Source organism: Sphaerodactylus townsendi, linkage group LG09 (genome assembly GCF_021028975.2).
Source record: "Sphaerodactylus townsendi isolate TG3544 linkage group LG09, MPM_Stown_v2.3, whole genome shotgun sequence".
Taxonomy (NCBI): domain Eukaryota; kingdom Metazoa; phylum Chordata; class Lepidosauria; order Squamata; family Sphaerodactylidae; genus Sphaerodactylus; species Sphaerodactylus townsendi.
Window position 1 is genome coordinate 18,897,828 of NC_059433.1, and position 22,176 is coordinate 18,920,003.

Sequence of the window (22,176 nt, forward strand, 5' to 3'; positions counted from 1 at the left end):
AGCTGTCGATTGATTTTGTGGAAACTTCTTTCCTCAAAACGGAGCTATACGCTTACAATGTTGACAAAATCAATACTAGCCTCAATCTGATGCTCCGGGAGCTCCCCATCTATATGCAGCCGAAAGAAACACGCCTCGTGTGAAACTAATGTATTTTTTTTAAAACAACATTCAGGACTAATTGATGGCCTGTCTCAAATTAAGCTTTCAGATCTTAATACAATTTGAGAGGCAACTTTCTGAAAAACAAATGGAAAACTGTCCATCTAGGTAAATGCAGATATTAATTGTCCAGGCAAACAACTACATTTCAAGCATTTATTTGTACAAAATATCGGTAACCTACCTTTTCCCCAGGACTGGCCTTCAAGTTGGCTTAAGAACTATCTTCTGGATATAAATTTAAATAGTCAGACATCTCACGTGTATCCAAATTACATCCAACGATCAAGTTTAAAAGCATAGGAGTTGAAATTATTCTACATCCATCAATTAAAATGCAAATCTTCTGCTGCCCAACATAACAGCCGTTAGCTCTCAGCGTGTGTTGGAGCAGTATCATTTGTCCGGGCAATAAAATATCTGCATGGTTTTTGGTTGGCAGCCATTTGGAAATGTAATTGTTCCCTTTGTTATAGAGATTATGAATCAGGAGCTGCACGTGTCTATGCTGAAGGGCTGAAGAACTCTCTTGGTGGCCAGATCTTTTGTTAGCGTAAAACGTTACCTCTGTTAGTTCTGACAGATGATCTTACATAGTCTGGTGTTTAGGGCTGAATTCTGCTGAGATTTTCCTGTGCCAGACTTTTAGGGGCTCGGCAATTCAACCACCACTGCCCACGTGACTTCACTGGCAAGTGGCACCTTTGACACGAGTATTCTATAGACCTCTACAAGTGTAACTGATTACAGGAGTCAGGATAGCTGACTTGAAATATTCCCCTCATACAGCAGCTCCAGCACCAGTGAATTGTCTATTGCAAATGATACCTCCAATGGCCTCCAGTCTGTACGGCTGAGGAAGAGGGAGCGAGAGCTTCAATAAAGCAAAAGAAAATGAACCAACAAAAACAAAAGCGACCCTGGATAATAAAGCCTCTGATTGATTCTCAGTGGAAGACTCAAGTCCTTTCTGGTATTGACGAGAAAAACCCAAGAGTTGTTGCAATCCCTATTGTAGAAATGCTGCCCATTTGTCCAAAGACACTTCATTTTATAACACGAGAGGCCATATTTCTGCATTCAAAGGGGTCACCTGTACACAGAGATGTATTCCTTCCATACATGATTATTAAATGCCAGAACTGAAAGTCATGCTATTGTTACAGGCTACACGGGGGAAGGGGAGAAGGATCCAGACACCGGTCAGCCACCCTCCCCCCCTCCACAGCCTTGCTTCAAAGGTTTCCTTATTGATTTTTGGCCCCTTTCTCAGAAATAGTGGTACCCCAAAATTCCCTTCGTTTTTGGTGTGCCTGAAATACACAATTCCAAACTAAATAAAAAACATCTCTTCAAATTTTCGGGTTTGCTACAAAAGCAACTGAGATGGTTTCTCTGGGTGCCCTGAACAGAGAAGTGGAGATCTGCAAGAGACGGTATATTTTTGACTACTTCTTTATTGGTCATGAGGATCCCCTGTAATACACACTTCTTGCTCAGTATTAAATTCTTTGGGTATTTTTTTTTCAAAGAATAGGAAGTGCAGAAAATCTAGGCCACCATCCCAAGTAAAAGCAAAGGCCTACACTTAAATTCATCAGGAACAAACAGTAGTATCAATTATGAATCATTCTCCCCAGCCCCAAATGGTATTCATGTACTGCAAATACAAAAGTAAGCATCGTTGTCCTTGGAAATACCTGTTAATTCTTTCCAGCCGGAGCCAATACAAACCAGATCATCTTGATGTGATAGTTTTCTATATACAAAAAAACATGTAACTTTCACCCTTTCTCGGCTTTTGTACTTTATTTCAATTTTTTTTAAACAAACAACACATGGTTTCAACTTATCCATCTCTTTTCAAACACTGAATGAATCATTCCAACATTCATGTTTCTTTTGTGCAATTTATTTTTTAAAAAAACATTACCTGTACTCCTCCCAACGTGAGTGCTTCAAAAAAGTTTTTTTTAAGCTTCTCATCAAATTAGGTTCACATAAAAAAATATTCCCACAAGTTATAGTGCTACGAGTAAAGATCCTATCAGTAAGGTAACACGTCTGAAGCGAGGTCATCTACGTAAAACAAATTGAACCCTGGAGTAGAAGTGTGCAATTTGTTTGGAATTTCCCTATGAACAGAAAAAGCCCACAATACTGCTCTTGGAAACGACAAAGGAAAATCAACAAGTATTCCTGTGTTCTCAAAAAAGAACAGTCACAATTTGGGACGCTATTCTTTTCTCTTATTTTTCAGGAACCTTTAGGGTTATAAACACAACAAAGCAAAGCATTTAACCACATTCGGCTTAAAAACAAGACATATAAAAACCATTTCCCTCTGTTTTCACACTGTCACCACCACTACAGTGTCTGTCCATAGGCCAGACAACAACATTCTCTATGGCGAAAGGGGGAAAAGAGAATCCACGTCACATATTGCCATCAACAGAGTTCATTTAATAAAGTTGTGATGCAAAAAGGGCCTGATTTCTTAGCATAGTTTAAAACAGTCAAAAATAAAGCTGGTTCCAAAGAACTGTGAGCAGAAGGAAAATTGTCACCTACGTAGTGCTAGTGGAAGGGTTTTTGGAACACAAGGTCAAGTTCTATCGTTCTCCTGTTTTCTGATTATGCTCTTCCACGAACACCTGTGGAAGGGCACTTTTGGATGCCAACCCACCTTTTGATTCCAATCCCACAGAATAATATGACTAAACCTGTGATGGCATCAAGTCTGATAAGATTCCCAGGTTTGGAATCTTACCCTAAGAATGCTTTCACTATTCTGCTATTGCGGCATCTGGACTCACATGAAGATCCTTTTGCTCCGTTCTTTTGCATCTGGGCTCACAATGAACATACTTTGTTACCTTGATTGCGTTCACACAACCCCTGGAATGCCTGTGCATAAGCTCACATGCTCTGCACCTGCTTTGATGCATTTCTCAAGCAAAAATTATAATGATGCCGTTCAGGTTTTCCCTAAAGTTGAAATAGTATGTCCGTAGGGATGTCGCAAGCCACAAGACACTCAAAACACCTAATGCCAATGGTATAGTGTGCCTTAAACACTTTAAATAGCAGGCTTGTGAAAGCACCCGAAGTGATTAAACCCCCAGTACTGCAAAAAGTAATACAGGCAAGCAGGCCTTCAATGGGCTGTATCAAACATTTAAGCAGAGTTTTCTAAGGAACTAGTCAATGAAGATCTGATTCTGCAAAGCACACCTGTTTAAGCATAGATCACATCATTTCAAAAAGGATAGTCTATTCTGTTTACAGGGCTGGGGAGAATAATGACTACTCTCTTGAATGATGAGGCTTTGCAACATTGCGGCCTGGATGAATATGGCATCATTAACACACACATACACAAAAATGTTTAGGAACCCATATCTGAAAATAAGAAGAATCACCAGCACATGATAATAATAATAATAAAAAACAGCATTCTCATTTCCTACTCAAACAATGATTGCTCGGCGGTTTATTTCGTGGCTGGCATCTTCAGATCCTCTGAAGATGCCAGCCACAGATGCAGGCGAAACGTCAGGAGAGAATGCTGCTAGAACACGGCCATACAGCCCGGAAACCACACAGCACCCAAGTGATTCCGGCTGTGAAAGCCTTCGACAATACAATGATTGTTTGTTTCCATTGCTTGGCAACATACCAAAATAAAACAAGCCATTGTGCACAGAGCGAATTTCACCACAACCAAAAGCTACAGTTCGGACTGGATCCGCTGCTTTGTATTGCAATCTATGCGATAAATCTAGGAAGGTAATCCATGACTATGCAGGAAATCCAAACATCTCCTCCGAATTGAACATCCCTACTCCAGAGCTGTAAAAGTGCTCCTTCTGGTCACATCAGTATACCACACATAAGCCAGCCCCATCCCTGAGTAAGAGGTGTGAAAGATTTCTACACATTCCTTGATGTAGGGGAACGAGTAGTGATGTCACTTCCTGATTTGAAAAACCCTCCTGTAAATTTAGCAGTGACACCAGGTTCAAAATAGAAAGAACAGGCATGCATTTTCCAGAAACGGAGAAGAGGGGAAAGGAAGGAATCTGGAAAGGATTTCTGTTTTTTACATGTAACATAACATCGTCCACAACCTACAGAATACGAGGGAAGTGACATCACACTCTGAAACTCCCTTGATGTGGCCCAGACAAACTGAAATTATGCCTAAGTTAAATACTGCAAGGAACAGTCATTTTATATATAGATATATAGATATATTTTTTTAGAAATTCCTATAAAGAGGTTCTGGGATTTTTATTTTTTTTCTTTGCCCTGACTAATTTTATTGGTGATTGTATGAGTTTCATTGTAAATGAAACAGGTTTGGTACAATAACGATGAAAGAAAAGAAATGACTGCTGTCAGTTAATATTGTCATGTGGACACTGAACAGAGGCCTTACAACAAAAGTTAATTTTTTGCCTATAACTGCTTGTTAATGAGAGGGACGGAGGGAAGGAGTGATTCGGTGAAGCAGAGTCTACCCAGCAGTTTCAGGGACATAAGTAGAGTTAACACGTTTCATTTGAAATTGGGTGCCTTTTTCAGAAGAAACAAAGGCACTTACAAGCCCATGGCCTAAAACATAACCCAATTGATGGGAAGGACAAAGGGCATCAATAGGAATACGCTCATCTTAAATCATTTTAGAAATCGGGGAGGGGAGGGGGGTTGTAAAACAAATCTCGGAACTGGTCCAAAATTATCACATTGCTACAACCCCAGATGCACAGTTCGAAACGCTTCTTGGCAAAATAATTAAACATTTCTAATGTTTAATTATTCAATAGATTCACAAGGGTGTAATTCTGCTTAGGTCTGTGCTGCCAATGAACTGTCGTCCCCCCCCCCGCCCCATTGAGGGTACACCCATCTCTTTAAAGGAAGAGTCACGGGCAGCCGAAGGACACAGAGCCGTGTGTGTTGTGCACCTTTGAAGAGAGTGGGATTTTGCCTACGTTTCCAGTGAATGGTGCAATTTAGTAATAGAGGGACAAATCACAATTTGATGCGAGTAACGCTACAGGGGACGGCCCGTGTTCTTACAGTAGTGCACACGATTGATTTTAGGCTGCTCGTATTCACAGCATTCCCCTCCCCCTAGCCATCCGGTCCGTTCTTAAAATTCTTTAAGGAGGGAACACTAATAATATTTTTCAAAACCCTGGGTTTGTTGTTGGATACTAAAGGACCTCTACTAAGCCTGCACCAAGTATGCCCCTCGTTGGCATCCAGAGAGTTATTGCCCCTGCCATTGACCAAGTAGGAGATATAAGGCTGTAGATTTTTAAAAAAAAAGGGGGGGGGAGGCCAAAGATCTAGCTATCACCACATAGGTGGCTCTAAGTTGGCACATAAAATATTGCACATGCTGAAAAAAAAAAGGACAACACAAATGCTAGGAAAGTAGCTACTATTTCAGGATTCTACGTCTGCAATGCAAGCAGAGAACAAATATACATTCCTATTGCTCCATTCTTTATTATTATTATTAATTATTATTAACTTGTTAGTGTTAGTTTTATAGATGCGGTCAGTTTAATAATCCCTGCTTCCTTATATGTATGATGCTCTCTTAGTATGCACATGTATGATAAGTATAGTGGTACTAATGGGAACGAAATAGGCATTTCTGTCCCTCGTTTTTCTATTCCTCTTGCCATAAAAAAAGTGAAAATGGGGGGAAAAAAGCCAAAGTAAAACTCCAATAAACAATAAATCGAAAGTGCCCTGAGCAGAGTTTATGGAAGATTAAGCAAGTTCTCTGAGCAGAAATGTTGCGGGGCGGGGGGGAGAAACACAAAACCTTACAGCACTAAATAAGCAGTGTGATTGTGTGGAGGAACCTGCCCAGGTATTTGGTAATTTACTGAGAGGTTATAATAAAAAAATTCAAGACGGATTTCAAGCTATTTTCTTTAAAACTTAAAAACATTTTTGGTGTACCCCAGAAAATGATTTTTTTTAAAATGGTTAGTTCTGGTGTGAGCTAAGGTTCAAGTAACAAACAAAGAGACATAAACAGTTGGGGTAGGCAACGGTTGCTATTCTTTTCTTAAAAAAAAAAAAAAGACTGTAGCTAGGCAAGTGGAGAGAAAAAAATAATCTGTTCCTTTTGAGACCTAGTCTGATTTTAAATTTTGAGTTTCTTTATCTGAAATGGCATCCTACTTGCAGAGTCCCAAAGCAGCCAGCAAAACCACTTTCAGAGTCAAGAGTACTGATCAAGAAATACAAACTCCTGTTGCAAAAGTTTCTTAGCCGAACGCCGGCTGAACCTGGGCTAAGGCTCTTTCACGACAGCAGCTTATCCTCACAAGCTGGTCTATATCAACGCGTCCACTCCTTGGACAAAGCCCCTTTGCGGACAGTGGATATACTAAGGCGTGTAAAATGATCATGGACAAAAATGCAGGGTGGCAGCCACTGTTTATACATGTTCTGTGTCTGTCTTACCTGCCATGCCTTCACACTGCACCCCAGTTACTGCAAAAGTGATGGAAGAGGAGCACGCCTACCCACTGAACCAAGATCAGAGGACCAGTTGTTGCTCATACAAGCCTTGTATCATTTTCACACGAGACGCTAAAAGGCATTATTCAAGCATCTCACAATATTTGTACCATGTGTAAACTTGGCTAATGAAGGACAGAACGTGTCAACACAGATTTTAAAGTTGTCCTACAGACCAATCCAAGCATGCAGTTGAAGCCTCAAGTGTGAAAATGCCCATAGTATTTCGTCAGGAATCCCTAACCCGAAAGCCCAAGAGATTACTGCTATATATTTATCATTGTGAATTTTTCACAGGCTGGTATCTCTAAACCACTCAGTTGTGAGCGGTTACAGGGAGTTTAAAAATGGCTACTTGTCAGGAAAGGTTGCAAGATGGAATCCACAGAATCAGCAGGAGTTAGGATCTCTGGATCCACTTTTAAACTTGTTTCAGATTTCTGGGAACAGTAACAACAACAATACAACAACATCAAAAAAGCTCACCTGGGTAAATCTTCTACCCATTGTCCTGTATTGTACCAGTCTGACATCTAGATAGTATTACCAATGGAAAGGAAGTTATTCAAAGTAACGAAGAGGACTATTCACAATAAAATGACCATGGATTTAAACAAAAACAAACAAACAAACCCCAGAACTTGCTTCTGCGTTAAAATGTCTCTTATGGAAAACTTAATGAATCTGAAAAGAAATTCTCAGCATCTGTCCTGATTCAGGGTGACAGATATGGTAGAAAGAAAAAAAAACTGAAAGGAAACCTAACCCTGTAAAAACAGCCTAGACATTTGCCCTAGAGTTGAGGCAGGGTTAGTAAGTAATTGCTACATTTGTTTTAAGCTTTTTTTCAGTCCCCTTTCCCTTCCCCAAAAATTATTAGGTAAAAACTGCAGGAATACCACACAAATGATAAACTCAAGATGTGCAAATTGCAAGATTCTTTAAAGTCCATCCTTTTCAAAAAAACACTGGACAATAATGATTTTTCTTCTCCTTCCTTTCTCCTTTCTCTTATTCTTTTATTATCTGTCAGCTCACATATGCCTTTAACTCTTTCTCAAGCATTAAAGTTTTAAAAGTGCCTCCTATTAAGTAGTCCTAGTGGACAATGACTGTCACAAACCAGTTCATAATTCACATTCATCCCTTTGAAACCACATGAAAAACTTTCAACATCTTGCTTGTGAAAATCTCGACATTGTTTGCATGTAGTTGACAGTGTTGAAGAGGTCGATTTTCTTTTCTTTTTTTTCCTTTTTCTTTCCTCTCTCGTCAAAGAGATTAAAAGTGAGATACAGTACTTGCTGAGTGTTGGGCCAGGATGTTCAGCAACAAAAATGTGAACAGCATTTTAAGTGCTTAAAGACATTCTATGTTCATCTTCGACATCCACTTCTTTGTGTTACACTGAAATTTGGAGGGGAAAAAAAATGGAAAGTGGCACTAACTGTCCGTGGTCAGGAACTAAAAACAGTACTAGAGTTAAAGACGAAGATTTGCAACCTAAATGCAAACTGTTTTGTTTGCTCTCCCAAAGAGGCACCACGTTTCTACCTCGTGGAAGCAAATGTCGGCGGCAAAACTCAGTGGCTCTCTCTAATGCTGAACGCGAGTGACGACGAATGCCGGCAAGGACGGGAAAGGTGCCCACCCCCCTGAAGGCCCACCCCAAACCATCTCCTGCTTTAATAAAATCCCCAGAGTCAGCAAAGCAAAAATCAGACGCTACACTTTTGCTACGTCTCTACGCTAACAAGCTGAAAGGAATCTCTGAGAGGCTGTCTGGGTAATAGTAATAATAATAATAAAAAAAATAGTGCAGTCAGTCCCCGTTTAGAAGGAAGGAGGTGGGGAAGTGGAATAGCCGGTGGCAAATTTTGGGGAAATTAAAAAAAATAATGTTTCATTGTGCAAAGCCCCAGAGTCTCCCTGATTCTCCATGATGGCCTCTGGACCACACAGCTATGGAGTTGCCAGTGGCCACCATCACGGTATCCAGCGATAGTGCCTGTCTCTGCTGCAGTTCACTCCCCGTTGCCTTGCCACAGGAAGCCTCACGGCCTGTCCTGCTTGAAGTGGGGGGAAACAGGAGCCCTGGCCCTGTCAACGTTTGCTTCCACAGAGGGAGGAGATTAAGCAGATAACTGCCTCTTTCTATCGTTCTCGATAACGATCACCCACAAACACTTTTGGAGGGGGGGGTATGCACCAATCTCCTGCATGATATTCAGCTGCAACTATAACAATAAGGTTATTAACATAAACCTAAAAATAAGATAACATGTAAATACTGGGTTATTTTTAGCCTACAGTACAGTAATCTGGATAAAAATGACGAAGGGATAGCCTAAATTTTCCATTCCCTACACAGACTTCACTTGCCTACATTAGATCGCCCTTCAATGCAAATCTTAACCTCCTGAGGAATAAAAGAAGGTTTGGGAAGAGTCAACGGTGGCTCCTCTTCAGATTTCTCTAGTTTTCGTGTTTCAGGGGCGGACCACCTCCTCTTCCTAGTTGCCGTGGGCTTGCTGGGTTCTGTTTTGGTGATCATAGATGCTGCAGGCAGCCCCATTTTGTCTGGAAACTTCAGTTCGCCATTCTCGGATGACATCTTTGCGCTTCCTGGATCAATCCCGTTTTCCTGCTCGCCATACCTATGTCTTCCACCAGTTAGACTGTCGTGCTTAGAGTGCTTCAGCAAGATGCTAGCTGAATCCATGGGCTGGCCCTTTTTAACCGAGCCGTTCTTCAGATTCTTGAGTGTGAGTGACACGCAGACGTCCCCGACGGAGAGTTTGGAACATGACAAATCAAAGAGCTGGCTCGTTCTCTCCGGGCAGCACGATGACCAACCTTGTCCAAAGACAAAAAATGGATATTCTACCAAGACCTCCACACTGACCTGCGAGAGAGAGGAAAAGGAGAGAAGACAAAGGGAAGACACACATTTGAGAAGGTACATTTGAGAATGTCCACAAAAGATGAACTTCAAAACCTGATTCCACCAAAGGTCACCAGCAGAAGCTCACACCCACCACCGTCAAGGGTGTACATAAGAACATAAGAACAAGCCAGCTGGATCAGACCAGAGTCCATCTAGTCCAGCACTCTGCTACTCACAGTGTCCCACCAGGTGCCTTTGGAAGCTCACATGCAGGATGTGAGAGCAATGGCCTTCTGCAGCTGTTACTCCCAAGCACCTGGGCTGTTAAGGCATTTGCAATCTCAGATCAAGAGGATCAAGATTGGTAGCCATAGATCGACTTCTCCTCCATAAATCTATCCAAGCCCCTTTTAAAGCTACCCAGGTTAGTGGCCATCACCACCTCCTGTGGCAGCTTATTCCAAACACCAATCGCATGTTGCGTGAAGAAGTGTTTCCTTTTATTAGTCCTAATTCTTCCCCCCAGCATTTTCAATGAATGCCCCCTGGTTCTAGTATTGTGAGAAAGGGAGAAAAATGTCTCTCTGTCAACATTTTCTATCCCATGCATAATTTTATAGACTTCAATCTTTATCAGTTCAATCTTTATCAGGTGTAGATGTTGGGAATGTTGGGAAGGAGATTCTACCTGCTCTCAAGTTTTTTTTTCTCTGGGACCTGAAGTGGCACTGGACATTCTTAAGAAACTAGGAAAAGTAGCAAAAGCAAATCTCTCTCCATACACGTCCAATTTAACATGTCCAATGCGTGGGAAAAAAAGGGATATGAAAACTCCAGATGTGCATGCAAACCTTGCAGCTTTTGTACACCTGAATGGAAGGACAAGTTTCTCTTAATTCAGTGGGTCGCAACCTTCCTAATCCCGCGACCCTTTAATACAGTTCCTCATGTTGTGGTGACCCCCAACCCTAAGATGTATCCATTTTACAGTAGAGAACACTGATGCAGAGGGTCTTAGGCGACCCCGGTGAAAGGGTCGTATGACCCCCAAAGGGGTCCCGACCCACAGGTTGGGAACCACGGTCTTAATTGGTGGGACGACATGGGCCACATGAAAGCCAGCAATGCAACGGCCTCCTTGTTTTCACGATTCCATGTGGAGGCTTTATGGGGGCTCCTAAAGCACTCCTAGTTCTCTCTTCCTGTGTTTTTACCTAAACAGAATACGACTATATTTAAATAACACAAGGCCAAAGCACACTGGGCCAGAAAATACGATCCTTTGGCATGACCCTTCCATAGGTTGTGGTTACCGAACTTCCCATACATGCTGGCATTTATTAAGAACTACCCAGAAGCACAGCTTCACAGCGATAAATTCCTGTAGATAAATTACAAACGTTAGAGATGGAGAGACTTTTAATGGAAACCTCAAGTCTTTATGTCCTCACAAAGAATATATTCTTACCGCAACAATAGTTTCGGACAGGTAGCCATGTTAGTCTAAAGCAGTTAGTTTGATTGTCTTTAAGGTGCTGCTGGATTCTAATTTTGTTCGTTTACCTCTTGGCTTGGTTCACATGTAAAACTAGGGCTTAATTAAACTAATCATAATTAACTGATGATGTAAAACCCAATGGGACCACACTGACAATAGTTAAAAACAGTTGATTTCTTGTTGGAGCAGCAGTGGCGTAGGAGGTTAAGAGCTCATGTATCTAATCTGGACGAACCGGGTTTGATTCCCCGCTCTGCCGCCTGAGCTGTGGAGGCTTATCTGGGGAATTCAGATTAGCCTGTACACTCCCACACATGCCAGCTGGGTGACCTTGGGCTAGTCACAGCTTCTCGGAGCTTTCTCAGCCCCACCTACCTCACAGGGTGTTTGTTGTGAGGGGGGAAGGGCAAGGAGATTGTAAGCCCCTTTGAGTCTCCTGCAGGAGAGAAAGGGGGGATATAAATCCAAACTCTACTCTTCTTCTTTCTTTCTTTCTTTCTTTCTTTCTTTCTTTCTTTCTTTCTTTCTTTCTTTCTTTCTTTCTTTCTTTCTTTCTTTCTTTCTTTCTTTCTTTCTTTCTTTCTTTCCCCTGTACCCTCTTCCCTCATGGGATTCAGGACAACTTCGAACATTTAAAATCAATAGAGGTAAATAAATAGAAAAATAAATAAGTAAGTACAATAAATAGCACAATAAAGCCAATTAACACATCAACTCGATCACAAATTACTCGGAAACATTCAAACTGGCCAGTTCATCTGCTTGTAAAGTTAACCAAAGTTCACTTCACAATGGCTTAATCCTGACTGGCTTCCTTGGACGCTCCACAATTGCCATGCACAGTGGATTCACGTGACAACAGAAAGGCTCATATGACTCTTGCTAGTGCCCACCCACCCACCCCTGCTCTGATTCTGTCTCCTCCTCTCTCCACTCTTGCTTTTGCCTTCTTAAAGATACAGCAGCATGGCAAACTTCCTTCCTAAAGAGAAAAAGAAGAGTTTGGATTTATCCCCCCCCCCCTTCTCTCCTGTAAGGAGACTCAAGGGTGGCTTACAAGCTCCTTTCCCTTCCTCTCCCCACAACAGGCACCTTGTGAGGTAAGTGGGGCTGAGAGAGTTCTGAGAGAAATGTGACTGGACTGGACCAAGGTCACCCAGCAGGAATGCTGGAGTGCTGAAACACATCTGGTTCACCAGATAAATCTGTTGTCACTCAGGTGGAGGCGTGGGGAATCAAACCTGATTCTCCAGATTAGAATCCACCTGCTCTTAACCACTACACAACAATGGAACCCCAGTTGTCTTAAGCACCTGGGCTCTACCAACAAAGTAGTAGAAGAAGAGGAAGAGTCCATCACTCTTAACCACTGTACCATGCTGGCTCTCTTGGGTAGCTTATCCAAGCACCAATTCATATTTATTACATGGTCAAAATGGCTTTTTTTGCACTGAAACAAGAGTTGGGAGCAAAATAGCAGGAAAGCATACTCTTTTTTTTTCTTTAGAGCCCCTGTCAGTCTTTGCATTTATAGCTTGGCACTTGCTTTTTTTCCCCTGTTCAGTAAAGTGCATTTATCAAAATTCACGTGTGTTCTGCAATAGAAAGAAATATCTCTATGAAGTGAATTTGTATACAACCCCCTTTGGTCTATTACAGAACTGGAATAGAAGTAATGGCTGCTGTAGCCTAGCTTCTCTCTCTCTCTCTCTCTCTCTCTCTCTCTCTCTCTCTCTCTCTCTCTCTCACACACACACACACACACACCATCTGCCCTTCTATTTCTTTCAGCCCACAGTTTCACTTGTGTAAACCGTAACTTCTTACTCATAATGGTGTTCACCCAGATGAGGCCAAGTACATGATCCCACTTTTAAAAGGTGTCAGCAATGAGTCAAACACATTACAGTCACACTGTATGTACAAAGAATACCCAGAATATAGCACAAGACAGGCAGAGAACTCTCAAACGGAAAATATCAAAGACGCAGGTTGCTGGGAAAATTTTTTTTTACACCAGTAAATGTGAAATGAGGCATTATACCACAGACATGTTTCTTAATGAAATAAATAAAAACAGTGGGAATATATTAATGGTATACTAATATAGGATTTGCTTCTATTCATGGATTGTATTTTATTATGTTTTTTATGTTTAACACTTTGGAGCTCACAACATTGCCTGGTTTGCTCCTGTCTGTTAATCTGTTGGTAATTAATGCCCGGATAAATCGAAATGAACCAAAGTTATGTAGAAGCATATTTTCTGAAACTGAGAGTTAGGAATTTAGGGATTACAATTCACAGAATCATAGAAACATACAGTTGAAAGGGACTTCCAGGGTCATCTAGTCCAACCCCCTAAACAATGCAGGAAATTCACAACTGCCTTCTCTCCCAGTCCCCCAGTGACCCCCCCACTCCACACCCAGAAGATGGCGAAAACATCTCCAGTATCCCTGGCTTATCTGGCCCGGAAGGAAATTGCTTTCTGACCCCAAAGTGGGGATCACCCCGGAGAGATAAAGAAAGGGTCACAAAAGCCAATTTCTCTCATCATCCCCTGAGTGGTCTTTGATCTTATTTCTTTAGCAAGCCTTTATTGGCATAGACAACAATACAACAATAATAAAAACGGATTAAAAAGCATATACAATTCAGGAAATAAATGTTAGGTTGAAGGAAATCTACTGGCCTTTAGTAATTTCCAGGAGAAAGTCTGCCACTATCATACAGAGAGAAGGATCAGGATTGTCCAACAAGTAGTGTAATCTAATTAAATCGGGGAGATGGGGTAAATGTAAAGATTCACATACTTGGATCTGATTTCCTTGAATCTGAGACAGTGTAGTAATTGGTGGGCTGGTCTTTGATCTGATTCTAAACAAGACTGAGGCCGGAGGGCTGGATGCCACCAATTATTTGCACCCACTCAAACTGGGGGGGAAGGTTACGCTGATTCCTTCTCCTCTGGTTTTCAGTCTTTATCTCAGCATACCAGTGTCTTGCCCTTTTCCTGGCGCAGCTTTTCATTCTCACAGCTTATTTCTCCATCTCCTCCCCCTCCCACCAGCTGCTCCTTGAGATTCTCTGTCACCCAGCATTTGGTGGGCTTCTGGGGCTCTAATGCAGAGGTGGGATCCAGCAGGTACTCACAGGTTCCCAAGAGTAGGTTACTAATTATTTGTGTATGCCAAGAGGGGGTTACTAATTGGTGATTTTGCCATGTGATTTTTGCCTTAGTTATGCCCCTCCTCTTCAGCAGTAGCGCGCAGAACTTGAAGCAGTCTAGCAGGAGGTGCACCGGCGTGCATGGCAGCCTGCGTCTGCATGCATTCGTTTCCTGCCCAAGGACCGGCGCAGCGGCTGAGTCCTTGCCACAGCCCCGCCCAGCAACGCCCCACCCCAGAATGCCCGGCCACGCCCCCATCGTGCCCTGCCCTGCCCCATTGGCGCTACGCCACAGTTTGAATCCCACCACCATGGGAACCTGTTACTAACATTTTTGGATCCCACCACTGCTCTAATGGGGAGAGCAAGTAGAGAAGTCCCAATATGGTAACAAAAATGTTCTATTCGTGGAGATTTTCTACAGGATCCAAACAATTATTTCTGATTTGAATACTCCTAACGTTTCTAGAATTGGCTCAATAACTTTCAAGTTAATTAAGTTTATGGTGTTATCCGTTTGAGATGACAGTTCCCCAGTTCAACGTTCTTTGATCACGTGCGGAACTCCCAAATAGAAAGCAGGGAGAGCCCTCTTTACATCCGCAGCAAGTGATTATTCTCCTTTTCTGACTGCAGAAATAAGCTGCGAGAATGAAAAGCTGCGCCAGGGAAAAGGGCAAGACACTGGTATGCTGAGATAAAGACTGAAAACCAGATCAGATAAAATGCTAGAGGGAACAATGCCGAACAGATTAAGGGCAGGTGGATAACCTTGGAAGTGCTTTTCCATCAGAGTCTCCTTGTACTTTGTTGAAATCCATGGAGACCTTGATGCCTCCTTTTTATATAAATAGGACATTCACTGCAGATCACTCAGTGTCCAGTTGGCGTCACAGGGAGAAGCTCTCCTCCTTGCTCAAATCTATGAACAGGATATATTCTGAAATTATTACTGATTTTATTTTATAAGGAAGTTGCTTTAAATCACAGACCCTGCTCCCTCTAGATTTTTCAGAATCCCTACGTAATATTCAGACTTTTTTGTACAGTTGATTTCTCAAGCTACTATATAGTGACTTGTACATCAAAAATTTTGCTTGAAGAGCCAACATCTACTTAATTTATTATTTTTCACGAAAATGCAATTTCATGAGTTTAAATTTTCTCTCTACGTTTTGTAATTAGCACAAGTTTAAGAACATAAGATAAGAACATAAGAACAAGCCAGCTGGATCAGACCAAAGTCCATCTAGTCCAGCTCTCTGCTACTCGCAGTGGCCCACCAGGTGCCTTTGGGAGCTCACATGTAGGATGTGAACGCAATGGCCTTCTGCGGCTGTTGCTCCCGATCACCTAAACATGTATAATAAACATTTTATTATTTTATTATACCAATGAATGGGGTAATTTTTTTTAAAGTTGTCTGATCTCAACCTTATTGGATATATTTCTATATTGGGCTTCCATTACAACTTCCTAGGCCTCTGGGTGAGGCTCAAATTGTAATGAAAGGCCAACAACCAGCTAAAGATCTGGCAGCTGTGATATCAAACATAATACAAAGAAAGAAAGAAAGAAAGAAAGAAAGAAAGAAAGAAAGAAAGAAAGAAAGAAAGAAAGAAAGAAAGAAAGAGAGACAGAAAGAGAGACAGAAAGAAAGAAAGAAAGAAAGAAAGAAAGAAAGAAAGAAAGAAAGAAAGAAAGAAAGAAAGAAAGAAAGAAAGAAAGAAAGAAAGAAAGAAAGAAAGAAAGAAAGAAAGAAAGAAAGAAAGAAAGAAAGAAAGAAAGAAAGAAAGAAAGAAAGAAAGAAAGAAAGAAGCTTGCCTAAGGTCACCTAGAGAGTCATTTACATCATGGATTTCTCTTGCCAATCTCTTGCCAACATACATAGTTATTTGTGATTTAAGCAGACAATAGATGCAGTAAACACAAAACAGACATCTGGAGAAACAAAAAACAAAAGAACCCTTGTCAGTTGCTATTTGGGACCTTGATAGATCAGGAAAAGGATCCAAACCCTGGAAAACCTAAGTTAAACTCCTTATTGGGAGCAGCAGTGGTGTAGTGGTTAAGATAAGGTGCACTGTAATCTGGAGGAACTGGGTTTGATTCCTCACTCTGCTGCTTGAGCTGTGAAGGTTTATCTGGGGAATGCCAACATAGGACAGCTAGGTGACCCACAGTTCTTCTAAGCTCTCTCAGCCCCACCTACCCTACAGGGTGTATGTTGTGAGGGGGGAAGGGAAAGGCATTTGTAAGCCCATTTGAGTCTCCTTACAGGAGAGAAAGGGGGGATATAAATCCAATTCTTCTTCTATTTCAGCCGACTTTCTCTGAATTCTGGAAACGTCCCTTGTGAGAAATGTAGGTGGTGGAGTATTTTAGGCATGATGATGTCAGCTAGATTTTGATAGGCTTCTACAAAAAGCCTTAATGAAAGGTGCCATGTTCCTTTTGACCAGACGATGGCACTGTCCACCTCTCCAACGGAAACTTTTCAACTGTGCCAATTCTAGCCACAGAGAGCACCTGTGAAGGTTAAGAACACACTACTGACAGCGGCTTCCATATCTTGGCTGCTGTGCAGAGTGGACAGTGTTATAAACAGCACAGGAGCAACAAGGGGGAACTCAAAAAGGTACCACATAGTGGAGCCGGATAAATAGGATTTCAGTCTTTAAATATTTCTACAACTCAGAATATACTTTCTATCACATATCCTGGATTATGAGAAGCCGCAAGCAAAGCATACTCTGCTTGTGGGGCTTCCAGATCTTACTTTACTTTGCACCAGTTTGAATTTTCTCCCTGCCAGTCCTTCTACTACTAGAATTATCCCCAGTCCCCCAAAAAGTGCTGAGGCAGGAAAAAAAAAATTCTGCCATTTCTTCTCTAAATCTCTCTGAGATTTCACTTGCAAGAATAACTTTTAGTCAGCTGCAAAAGACTGAAATCTCCCATTTAAGATTCTGAATGTTGACATTTTTATTGTGGCCCATTTATTTATCAGCATAGCTGCCGTATTGCCTGCCCTATACAAAGATATAATTCACCAGCCCATCAATTCTTACGACTTAGAACTAGCTCATTACCCCTAGTGTAGAAGAAAAGCAGGAAGTATTTTTTAAGATATTGGTCTTGTCGTTGTTTGTTCTCCGTGAGGTTTTTCTCTCTGTGTGATCTTTCTGCATTCAGGCACTTGAGAGTCTTATAGTACTACAAGCAGTGGTGTAGGAGGAGCAGCAGTGGCGTAGGAGGTTAAGAGCTCATGTATCTAACCTGGAGGAACCGGGTTTGATTCCCAGCTCTGCCGCCTGAGCTGTGGAGGCTTATCTGGGGAATTCAGATTAGCCTGTACACTCCCACACACGCCGGCTGGGTGACCTTGGGCTAGTCACAGCTTTTTGGAGCTCTCTCGGCCCCACCTACCTCACAGGGTGTTTGTTGTGAGGGGGGAAGGGCAAGGAGATTGGAAGCCCCTTTGAGTCTCCTGCAGGAGAGAAAGGTGGGATATAAATCCAAACTCTTCAAACTCTTCTCTTCTTTATTTAAAAAAAAATGAATATCTAGCCTGTGTTTCAGCCTAAGCTTCCAAGGCAGCTAAACAGAAACAAAACAAGAATTGAAAACCATCAATGAAAATACCAGCAAGCACAAAAGAAAATAATAGTCTCAAACAGGTCAAACCAACTTATGCGCCTACGCATTCTGAACTTTCACTGACCTTTAGAAGAATGGGTATAGGGAAAGTTAGAATATTCCTTACCCAAAGAACATTTGGAACCCCGTTCTATCCTGAGTAGAGGAATAACTGAGCCCTCTGGGAAAAGGCGGGATGAAAATATGATTAAATAAATAAATTTGGAGGGAACTAATTTAGGAAATAATGAGCACAGCCCAAATAGTAACTTTAGTTAGAACGGGCAAGCAAATGAGTCTCACAGTGGGACTCCGGTGGCGTGTGAGAGATCACATTGCTCACCTCTGGCTTGACTACTATAATATCACTAAAGGCATGGCCACACTAGGGAAATACAGTTGAGTGTACAGGGGCAACATTCATTCCAAAGGATACAAGCAATCCTTGCAAAATGTAACTATGGATTTCAACAGAATGTTCAAAAACACTGCCTGGGGACAGACCTGGCTCCAGCCTCACCACCGATCCACTCCCAGCCCCCCGGAACCCCACCCAAAGGAAAAATGACTCATGGGACCGTGAGAGCAGCAGCCCCATGCTCACTGCAGCTGTTTGGGGCTCAGCTGAGGCCCAGAGGACTAACCCCACAGCAGAGGAGATGGTGGGGGGCATTGCAGCACTACTTCACCAGGAGAAGAAGGAAGCCAGTAGGAAGGTTTTAGTTCTGGTAAAACATTACTAGTTTGAAGTGTAGTAGTTTACTACTAATAGTAGTAGTTTACTAGTTTAAAGTTTAGTAGAAAACTAAAAAAACCCACTATAAAATTAAAAACGGGGATACAGGTTGGAAGACAGTAGATTCCTTTGCAATGTGGTGTTTGGGAGAGATTGTTACGAAGACCATTAACCACTAAAAAGACAAGTAAATGAGTACTAAACTAAAGTTTTCCCTTCAGTCGTGTTCGACCCTGGGGTACCACTGCAAGCAGTGATTTTATAGGCAAGCCTCTTTGTGGGGTAGTTTGCCATTGCTTTCCCCAGCTATTCTTTACCCCCTAGCTACGAGCTAGGTACTCATTTACAGACCAAGAAATGGATGGATGGCTGAGTGGACCATGAGCCAGCTGCCAGGATATCTGACCCACAGGGGGCTCGAACTCCTGACCGTGTGAGTGGCAGTGCAAGCACTTAACCACTACACCACACGGCTCCTAAATCAAATCTGAACTGTGCCTAGAAGCTAAAATGATTAAACTATAATATGCTGGCTCTCAGTGTAGTATTTTTTTTTGGTGGAAATCTAAAACAAGCACGATGACATGTGTATGAGTAGAAAGATTTTGGTTACATTTAGGCCAGCGTTTCATGTCCCATTTTTATTTCCTTTCAATTCTGTTGCACGCTGTTTTAGCGTTTGGTCCATTTGTGTGTTTTAGATACATATAAGCTTCAGAACTGTGAAACTAAGATTTTAAATCAATACTGGACACATATATACTTCTAATAAGATTGATTCAATATTCTGGGTGAAGAGTGGAGATAGCTTTGAAAAAAAGATCACAAAGTACGTGGAGGCAAGATCATAAAGCAGATATGTTTCACCTTCTGCTGAAAGAAACCTGCAGGACAAATTAGCACCAGGTCTGTGATGAATGGGAGCACTGGTACAAATTCATCAATACAAAAGGGGAAAAGGTTCCATATAATGGAAGAGGAAAAGGAAGAATGATTGAAAAGAGGAACTGTGTTTAAACCAATTAAGGGAAGGTCACAACCACTGTACTGAGATTCGGGAATCGCAGACCACAGGAGGAGGGGTAGACCGTGCTACTTGCCAACATAACAGAAACAGGAGGGTGGGCAAAATATCCCACTAGTTTAGACACAGCCTGAGAGTGTTCTCTGAACTACTGGTTACCGGTTACTGTGAATGGGTCCATCTTATGGGCCTGGTGCAAAGCGGCGCACAAAGGCAGGAGGGGGAAAACTTTCATAAAAATGGTGCTTCCTCCTCCGTGGAAGAACTATGTCAGCAAAGAGTTGAGACAGTGGTGGGATCCAAAAATTTTAGTAACAGGTTCCCATGATGGTGGGATTCAAACTGTGGCGTAGCGCCAATGGGGCTGGGCGGGGCACGACAGGGATGTGGCTGGGCATTCCGGGGGCAGGGCATTCCTGGGCAGGGCTGTAGCAAGGACGCAGCCGCTGCGCCGGTCCTTGGGCGGGAAACGAATGCACGCAGGCGCAGGCTGCCACACACACCAGTGCACCTCCTGCTAGACTGCGTGCTACTGCTGAGAGGAGGGGCGTAACTAAGGCAAAAATCACGTGGCAAAATCACCAATTAGTAACCCCCTCTCGGCACACACAAATAATTAGTAACCTACTCTCAGGAACCTGTGAGAACCTGCTGGATCCCACCTCTGGGTTGAGATCTTCCACTCAGTGCCTGCCTCACCCCCTAGCTCGGCTGCTGAAGCCCCCCCCCCCCGAAACAGCTGCAAGCTCATGTATGAGTTGATGCTTGTATTATTTTATTGTGATGTCTTTGATTTGTTAGCTGCCTCAGATGGTCACAGAACAGAACAAGTGGCCAGATTCAAGGATCTTGGTGTAGTTCGACATGCTTCAGGATCTAGGGCAGCTCACAGCTACTAGTAGCAGATTTAGGAATCAAATCCACTTCTAACACCATTGCATTTTTGAGAATTAAGGGATGGCATCATTTTTCAGCTGCTCACAGAACCATGTCATGCAAAACTGCTGTCCCAACTGTTGTATAGGACCACGCTTGGACCAACTTCATCTTGTTTGCTCCCCCTGAGGGGGTCCAATCAACATTTCTGAGAGCAGCTCTCCATTTGCTTTGCCGTGTGTCTAATGCAACTTTGCACCCAGAGACAGGAATGGTGAAAACAGCGGTGGAGGTTTGCCTTGCTTCTGTTGTCCTGTGGCTCTAACTAAATCTTGATCCTTAAGGTCTGCTGCCCTTGATTTTGCAGGACAGTTTTCAATCCTCATGGGTCAAGGCGGTTCATAATAAACTGGGAAGTTTGGGCTTTTCTCCACTCTCCCTACTGGCGCAGGTGACACGTCTTTTGAAGCAAAGGGTGCAAATCACTGAGTGACAGGCAGACACCTGAAAAATCCAGACCCACAGTCTCCCTCGCCACCTGCCCCTTGCACTTGGAACTTATCAGCTCCAGGAAAGCCTTCACTTCCCCAAGATGGCAGGCCTTTCCATCAACGGTATTGGAAGGAAGATACAACAAGGTCCCAAAGCAGAAAGGCTTTGCTCCTGTAGGTCGGGAGACATTGAAACTTCAGAACATGTCTAGATCTGCTGTCCCCTTTATCAGGAACCTGCATTTCTCCTCTGCTCAATGAACTCCCTGACTTGTTAGTGGCTAAGATGCTTCTAATAGATGAAAAGCCATAGTTTTTGCCATTGAATGCCAGATTTTGTGCCTAACCACTCAAAACACGCAACACCTTGCTAGGTTAAGATTTAAGTGAAGTATTTCAACATTCCAGAATGCTAATGGCGTTAAGTTTTGTAAGATGTCTATCAGAGGTGGGATCCAGCAGGTTCTCACAGGTTCCTGAGAGTAGGTTACTAATTATTTGTGTGTGCTGAGAGGGGGTTACTAATTGGTGATTTTGCCACGTGATTTTTGCCTTAGTTACGCCCCTCCTCTCAGCAGTAGAGCGCAGAACTTGAAGCAGTCTAGCAGGAGGTGCACCAGCGTGCGTGGCAGCCTGCGCCTGCATGCATTAGTTTCCTGCCCAAGAACCGGCGCAACGGCTGCGTCCTTGCCACAGCCCTGCCCAGGAATGCCCCGCCTCCAGAATGCCTGGCCACGCCCTCGTCGTGCCCCGCCCAGCCCCATCGGCGCTACACCAGTTTGAATCCCACCACCATGGCAACCTGTTACTAAAATTTCTGGATCCCACCACTGATGTCTATGTAATATTCAACCTCATATTTGTAACTTTATATATAAGTTGTTGCTGGTGATCGGCCAAAATAATACAATTTGATTTGATTTAGCTGCTTTAGATGTCCTTTTTGAACACAGCAGGTGAGGTACATATACTAGCTAAATAATACAGTGTTTGGTTTTAGGTAGATCTTCAAAAGGTCCTCACTTGGCAGAAAATGAATCTGCCCGAGCACTCATCAGGGCTTGCCAGCAACGATCTCTCCCCATACCTGACTGAAGGGGAAAATGGCTGCTGTATGGTTTCACCCAAACTACCTTATAT

The 22,176-nt window shown here is 42.6% G+C and overlaps 1 protein-coding gene across 8 annotated transcripts in view; it reads right to left on the minus strand.

The window, feature by feature from the left end:
• Positions 1 to 6,260: 6,260 nt before the first annotated feature.
• Positions 6,261 to 22,176, minus strand: part of ATXN1 (ataxin 1) — a 287,821-nt gene continuing 271,905 nt past the window's right edge. For all 8 annotated transcript variants that reach the window (XM_048507790.1, XM_048507791.1, XM_048507794.1 and 5 more), the window contains one exon: positions 6,261 to 9,619. In XM_048507790.1, coding sequence (XP_048363747.1) covers positions 9,089 to 9,619 — 531 coding nt within the window. In that variant the 3' untranslated portion in view covers positions 6,261 to 9,088. The remainder of the gene's footprint in view (positions 9,620 to 22,176) is intronic.